Source organism: Bactrocera dorsalis, unplaced genomic scaffold, assembly GCF_023373825.1.
Source record: "Bactrocera dorsalis isolate Fly_Bdor unplaced genomic scaffold, ASM2337382v1 BdCtg012, whole genome shotgun sequence".
NCBI classification, from domain to species: Eukaryota; Metazoa; Arthropoda; class Insecta; order Diptera; family Tephritidae; genus Bactrocera; species Bactrocera dorsalis.
In genome coordinates, this window is record NW_026038063.1 from 1 (window position 1) to 7,575 (window position 7,575).

The 7,575-nt window shown below is 38.1% G+C and overlaps 1 protein-coding gene across 1 annotated transcript; it reads right to left on the reverse strand.

The window, feature by feature from the left end:
- Positions 1-441: 441 nt before the first annotated feature.
- LOC125775315 (uncharacterized) lies at positions 442-5,877 on the reverse strand. The gene is made up of 8 exons (XM_049461213.1): positions 5,014-5,877; positions 4,014-4,360; positions 3,747-3,923; positions 3,565-3,687; positions 1,747-1,848; positions 1,495-1,674; positions 1,222-1,431; positions 442-711 (listed from the first exon to the last, which is right to left on the reverse strand). The coding sequence occupies exons 2-8, from the start codon at positions 4,311-4,313 to the stop codon at positions 682-684; spliced, it is 1,122 nt and encodes a 373-aa protein (XP_049317170.1). The 5' UTR covers positions 4,314-4,360; positions 5,014-5,877; the 3' UTR covers positions 442-681.
- Positions 5,878-7,575: the final 1,698 nt, after the last annotated feature.

Consider the following 7,575-nt stretch of genomic DNA (forward strand, 5'->3'; position numbering starts at 1 on the left):
GCAGTGTCAGCACTTGTGTGGATGCAGGCCCGACGGCCAACTCATCAATGCCAACCAAACCCAAACCGAGGAATTTGGCCGTTTCGACGCCATTAGCAGGCCGATCATATACTTCGAATAAAATCTCCGCTGATTGTGGAGACAATTCACTAAAAAGAAAACAAAAGAAAAATCAAACAATCGGGCCTAGCAAATGAAGCGTAAGCACTTACAATAGGAAATGCTCATCCCAATAAGGAGTGGCACCCTGCCGAGCGCCGGTTTGATTCTTTTGTGCAGGTTCGTCCATTTCCACCACAACGTAAGGGTCCTTGGCTTCGGCCAGCCCTTCACCTTTCACAATTTTTACCAGCAAACGACGGCCAGAGATCATAGGCTGCAGACCTGACAAATTAGAGCCCTCCAAGTTTTGCTATAAAGGGTGTTAAGTTTGTTTTTTTTTTTTTTGGTGAAGTATGAAAGAGAAATGAAACGAGAAAAATTGTTGAGTGAAATGAGCGGGAAATTGTAGGCAATGTAAAGCATGTTTTCCAGTTTGCGAAGGCAATGAAATTTGCCTTTTATTTGATAACTAGTATTTCTACATAAGTATGTGTATAATTTTCGGTACAACATGCGAGTTTCTTTACAAATTTATGTTTTGTCTTTTGGAAATTGTAACATTCAGTGGCGAAATCATGTTCAATAATTATAATAATATTGATAAGCCCTCTGAAATGAGAGAAAGCAAAAACAAAAATGAACTTAACTTTTGAAAATGAATTTCAAAAAGTGATTTTCACTTTTAACTGTTATTAATTGTTATATAATGTTTGTTACGTTTAAGTAAACAAAAGGCAAATTTCATCGGCAACAATGTTGAGGCTGAAACAATTTTTCATTTTCAAACATGCGATGCGCGGAAGTGGGTAGAACAATGAGAAGAATAACAGCGTTTATTTTGTGACACAGTATTTTTACAAACTCTAGGGCGCTCGACTCGAATGCCAAATATTTCATATCTGTATGTTTGTATGTATGTAGAGTGATGTACCTATGTAATTACATATCAGCTTTGTATGCAAAATCTGTACGAATTGTCACTGCCAATCGTTTAATGATTCGAAAAGTGTCTTATAAAAACATAAACAATTAAACAATGAAATAAACGAAAAACAAGGAAACCCCGTATACGGATTTGATATTTATGAATATGTTTCTTCTCAATGTACTGACGCTCACCGCTAACGCATCATAATTGACGGGATATATTACAGGCATGTCAAGCGGGTCGATCTCGGCCCGTGGGCAGGTTGCGTAGACCGAAAAGTCGACTGGATAGACGGTGTCGCGCAGTGTGGCCGTGATTATGTCACTAATGACTCCTTGCAGCTGCTGCTCATCTTGATCCATTGGCTTGATGGCGCCCACACTATTCATGGCAACGCGGATCTGTTGTCACAAAATGTTATATATTAATTTATTTAAATTTAAAAAGCACTAGTAGCAACTCACATCGGGATAACCATCCACCTTCATCTCGCCTTTGAGTGTGTTGTAGTTCATGGCGGTAGCCATGCGTGCACGGAAGCGGGAGATGGTCACTTTGTAATGGGAGGTATCAACCTTGCCGGCCTTCTGGCGGTACGTCTTCACCTGCAGCACCGGCTGTGCATCACAATCAAAGGTGATCAGCTGTGAAATGGAGAGGAAGATACAAACGTGTTTATATTAGTCTTGGAATGATTGTTGCGCAGTGGCACCTACCATATTCGATGGATTCGTTTCATCACAGTTGCAAAATATATTGTTCAAACTGGGTGGTGGACTGTCGGGCAGCACGCGCACCACCTCCACTGCGACGCCATGCTGAAAGTGGTAAATAAATTCATATTAAGGAAGTCTTCCTTTATAACTGATATTAATATTAGATTAATATTTGAGAATTGCACTGCGACCTGTGGTCTACCCTGGTATTAATGTTATATGCATAAATAGTTAATACATACAGTAAATAATGACAACTGTGAAACATTTACAAACATTTATAATATTATTGTGTGAACCCATCGTTATGATTGTTACTTCGCGTGTTTTTTTTTTTTTAATACTAATATGTATGTATGTACATATGTATGTTAGCAGACCTGTTTGTATGTATTACATACAAGTATATTAAAAATTTCATGTCGTTCTGGCCTTTGCCTCTTCGAATTGTTTTTGCATTGTTTATCGCCGGCCTTACGTTTTCAGAGTTGTTGTTATTATTTTATTATTTCTTTTTCTTCTTTATTATTATGTGCTGAAACCGGGGCCAAGGTTAACATTAAACCCATTTCGTGTCTTTACATGTGTGTATACATATTTACACGGCTATCAACAATATATATACATACATATGTATGTAAGTGTATATGGATATGTAAATTGTCTGCCGCGTTTTTGATGTTTCTCGTTTCGTATATTTATGTTTATTTCAATTTTATTGCTGAAACTTCGCTTCGATTTTTGCTTTCGTCGAATGCTTCTTATAAGCCGGTCTTATTTGAATTTCTTTTTGTACTAAATAATACTCAAGTGAGACTAAATTTGACGAGCGTGCTTGTGAATGTAGTATTGTATGTTCACATACATACATACATACATATATGTAAAACAAATATATTAAAATATGTCTGACGTAATGCGTGATTCAATTTGAGTTTCTGTTGGATGACGACGGAACGACGGAATATACATGTACTTGTGCAACAACAAAACAAAACAAATCAGCTAAGTGATCTCATAGTTTGCTTGGAATACTCGTACGCTTTAGAAAGACGAGAAAAGCTGTAAAAGCATAACTGGAATTCTCTGACTCTTCCTTTTGATTGTTAACAATTAATGATCTTTTCATGCAATTTGGCTTAAGGCGCTGGAGCTATTTATATTCAAGAGCATATTTCACATTTTTTCAAAAATCAATCAAAACATTTTTGTCTGTCAATCATATCGTTATCTTACATACATACATATATGTACATATGTATATGCATGTGTATTTGTTTGTGCAATAAACAGATAAACATGAATCCAAATCATGACGTCGCGAACTAAAATCATTACTACTGAAAAAAAGAAGAATCTGAATCCGAAACATATTTGAAATAGGATGGGAATCTAATTTTAGCCATGCATGCTTTGCCAATCTTTGCCAATAAAGATATTCGTTCGGTCTATTAGTTTACGGGTAAGAAGGCATGGAAATCACAGTGTTAATAACCCATGAAGTTCTCGAGTCTGCTTTCATAATTTAATTTAATTGCGAAATAACACTCAGTGCCGCATTTGGCGCGTTTTTGAACACATCATCGATAAGCTGGCGTTTGATGAGGTCATACCGAGCTTTACTTTCCTACCAACATTAGCACGTATATAGCATTAAGCCCTGCACAATTTACATAAGATTTACATACATACAAACCTATGTATGTATGTTCATAATGCTGTTAAAATGTATTCCTATTTATTGTATTACTAGTAAATGTAGACTTTCCGGTTTATGTGAATAATAATGTTTTATTAGTAAATCGCTTGGCAACTCACCTCTTCCATCGATTTCTTCAGCGTTTCATTTAAGGCTATAACCCAAGAGGTTAGCAATTCGTTGACAATCACAAGATCGCTGTAAAGCCAACGGAACACTTGACTAGTCCAAGTAACGGAAGTCTAAAGTGGAATGTAGGTAATGCTTTATATTGTCAACTCATTTCTGCTGCACAACTCACTGTTTCGGGGCCAACAACATTGGAGGGTGGCGGCACATAACGTTTTTTGCGGCTTTCTGGTCCAGTAGAGCCCTGTCGCACCATGCGGCGGCGTGCGCCAGCACCAGCAGCTGCACCCCCAGCACCGCCACCGGGCGCGCGACCGCGTGCAGCACCACCGGGTTTGGCGGCTAAGTCCTAATTACAACAACAAAACATATACAAACACATATTTTTAACAGTAGTAAGACGGTAGTTTGTGATCCGCCTTTGGGAGATTATGCCCACCTTAAAATCTGCTTTGCTCGCCATCACCTCTCTCGGCTCGGATAGTCGTTTGCTCGCTTCAGTTTTCGCTGCACTGGCAGCACCGGGCGCCACACTGCTCTGCCGACTGTTGCTCTGACTTGTCGGCGTTTTGTTGTTGTTATTTACCATATATTTATTGTATAAAAATTTACACAGCCATACTAAGAAGAGGGCCAATACAGCCCAAATAAATATGAACATTGCTAGTGAGTCCATTGTTAAATCACCAATTCCTTCAAATGAACAAATATAATCATCGATTTGATCTGCTAAATCCATAATTCAATGCGATGGCAGATGCATAAATCAAGTTTTACGCATCATATCTGAAAATAGAGATAACAGCAGGGATTTCGGTTAAGTCAACCAAGTTTAAAAATATGACAGATGGAGTATTAATTTCTACAAAATCTAAAAATATCGAGTAAAATTATATGCGCTAAGTTGTTGTTGTTGTAGCGGCAGAATTCTACGCTAAGCTCTTTGATTGCGCTGGGTTATGTATTGGTAAAAATATAAGTTTGGGCACTGATAACATTAATCGGAAGCCATGACAGTCGGGCCTAAGTTATCGGAACGGACCCTGATTTTTATCCTGTCAAGGACAGTCAACTCGATGTCATGGCTCGAAATTACTCGAGGAATGTTTTCTGACTCTACAGCAACAACAACAACACGTTACCTCCAACCATAATCATCTGTATGACGAATCCATCAAACCCCTTTAAACCCACCCTAACTTTGAAATATCTGAAAGAGAGCCATACAAGTTTTGAGTCGACTCCGAACGGCTAAGGGACCTTTCTACTACTTTTTCAAAGTAGGAGATTGCATGTAGAAGTTAAAGGATTGAATATAAAAGAACACAAAAACACAAAAACTTATATAAAATATGTATTTTCATTATTGGCCATAAAAATATTGGGTTCAAGGTAAGTATAAGGGCAAATGTGAAGACAAATAGAAGAAAAATATTTACCGTGCCGAATTAAGTGAACTTCTTAGCTCCAGTCAAAGAAGAATAAGCAAATTCAAATAAATTAAAAATGTCGAAAATCACAGCGAAGAAACAAAATCACGCTTCAACAAATTTAACAAAATTCCTGCATTTCATAAATTATTGTTTCAATCGTCTTCCGCTTTTTGTTTGTTTGTTTATCAGTGAATTTGCGTAAGGTCTTTACTTTCGATACAAAAAAGTGTTTATCTTTGGCCTTGTGGCACTTGCGGTTTTCACTTGAGCAATGGGTGGTGTTTGTCAAAACCCATTTGGGATCCTCCAACACACGCGCACACACAAACACACTTTCACTTGCGAAAATAACCAAACTCTCGTTGACCGAATACTATGGACGAAAAGTGCTCGGCCGAATGACCGAAGTGTATGGGATTCGCAGCGAGTAAAGTTATTCTGAAAATTAATATGGAAGCCAAAAAGATTTCAACTGGCTATTTATAGCCCACTAGCTGATGAATTTTTCACAATTGAAATATTTCACGAATCTGTGTTGTTTTTCTATTTTGGAAATCAGAAAAACTGGAGCACACACTTTGAGCACTATAGATATACATATGTACATATGTCTACATATCTAAAGACTTAGCATACACAAGTAATTATGGCACAAATGCTTCTTGGCAAATTCGCAATTTCGTTCGATAAAGAAATCGCAATCACATTTTGCCATCGCTCATCGCTTTAGAAATCACGTTTAGCTTATTAACAAAATTTCTTTACACCAAATTAAAGCGAAATTCACAAAACGAAACCGAACCGAATGAGGAGTGCAGAACGAAACTAAATTGAAAACCTTTCGAAAGCAAAGCGAAACCGAACTGAACGCCAAATTTGAAGGAGATCGGCTGAAATCCGCCACAGTCGGTGGCAGTCGAGAGTTATCGAGCACTAAGCAGCAGGAGAAGAGCCGGCAGAGATTGCGCATGGAGCTAGAAGCTAGAGCCCAGCAGCATAACACTTCTGGCAGTTCGCGGCCGCTTTGGCGAACCGAAGTGCGTCGTCGCAAAGAGATAAGCGCAGTGTGTTGGAAAATCGGAAAAGCAAAAAAGCTTTTTGAATTTGTAAATCTCTCACTACGCAATGGCCAATAACAATAAGTTAGGAAGATGTCGCTGAATTCACGAATACGCTCGGGCACTACACCTAATCAACAAACGCAGACGCTCACCATCTGTTCATCTTACATCGAACTTTCTTTCACACCTTAATGAAGCTACTCGTATGCATGTACGTAGGTATGTGTGTATGATGGCCGATCTTGTTGTTCAACAGGATGGTTGTGTGTGGCATCTGTCGGAAGCGGGTGCCACTATTGCCACTTTTACACCTTCTCAGTTTTGACGTCATTCTTTTTAAAATCGAAAATAAATTTTACATTGTGTGTGTGTGTGTGTGTGACTTTTTCTATTACCGCATGGTTGCCGACATCATCGTTGGCTGCTCACTCGAAATGACGTAATTGGGTGCGCAACCAGATCTTGTACATACATACATATGTGCGAAGGCTGAGCTGACTTAGGACGCACGACACGGGCAAGTATTCTCGCTTCTATAATTACGCTTTCATGGCAGCTGCGTGTTACTTAGACATTCTTAATTTATACGGAATATATTGCTATGCGAATAATGGATTCACCGGAGTTTTTATATATAAACATTTTCATTTCGACTATTTCAACTATTTATTCCAGCACTCCGTAGTGGCGTTAGTGGAGCTCTAGGCAATGCGTGTGCCAATACAGCAACAACTACAACAATCATGAAGTTAATTTAGTTTTTCTCACAAAGGCATTAATTTCAAGCGCATTAAAATAGCTCACACGGCGTCAATGACAACACCAAAAACTATTTTAAGAAACGAATCTCTGGACGCAGTTGGAATGGCTTTCGTTTGATGCCAAAGTAAGAAGTTAATGAATGCTAAGCAATAAAATCACTTTTTTGTAAACTATTTTTGCTCAAAATTCTAAATATACAGCCCTAGTACATGTATACATGTAAATACTTACACTTATATACAAGTACAAATGTGCATATGGTATTGAAGTGCGTTTTTGAATTCAAAACTCAACCGCCAATTCGACCTTTTGCTAATCTGCCTTTGCTACAGTTCACTTGTTTTCGAAAAATGTTTTCCAATATATTCGAAATCTGTATAGCATGTTTTTCGCCAATCTGTTGCCTTGATATTTCAATAGTAGTATAAGTATAGTATAATGACCAATTCGCTGGATTTTAATTCGGAATATGAAGAGCAGATGATTTGACCGCTGTCAGCAGCATGTTGCACAGTTTTTATTGCAAACAGTGTATGCATACACCTCCGCAGAGCTACATATTTACATATGCAAATATAAACATATCGAAGTCTGTAAGCGCTTTGTGCATGCACCGAATTCAGCGCGCTGCCAAAACGGTATCTGCGAAATCTCTTTCAGCTAAATGTCTGTTCTTGTGAGTGAATTATTTTTTTCTAAACACAAGATGCTTGGCTGATGTAAAACAAACAATTTACATGATATA

What these genes read in the sequence shown, in the direction of transcription:
- LOC125775315 (XM_049461213.1), bottom strand. Translation starts at nt 4,313, where the DNA reads ATGGATTTAGCAGATCAAATCGATGATTATATTTGTTCATTTGAAGGA. An exon ending in ATGTTGTTGGCCCCGAAACA is followed by an intron (nt 3,688 to 3,746) that starts GTGAGTTGTGCA and finishes ATTCCACTTTAG; the next exon opens with ACTTCCGTTACTTGGACTAG. An exon ending in AGGTGGATGGTTATCCCGAT is followed by an intron (nt 1,432 to 1,494) that starts GTGAGTTGCTAC and finishes TTGTGACAACAG; the next exon opens with ATCCGCGTTGCCATGAATAG.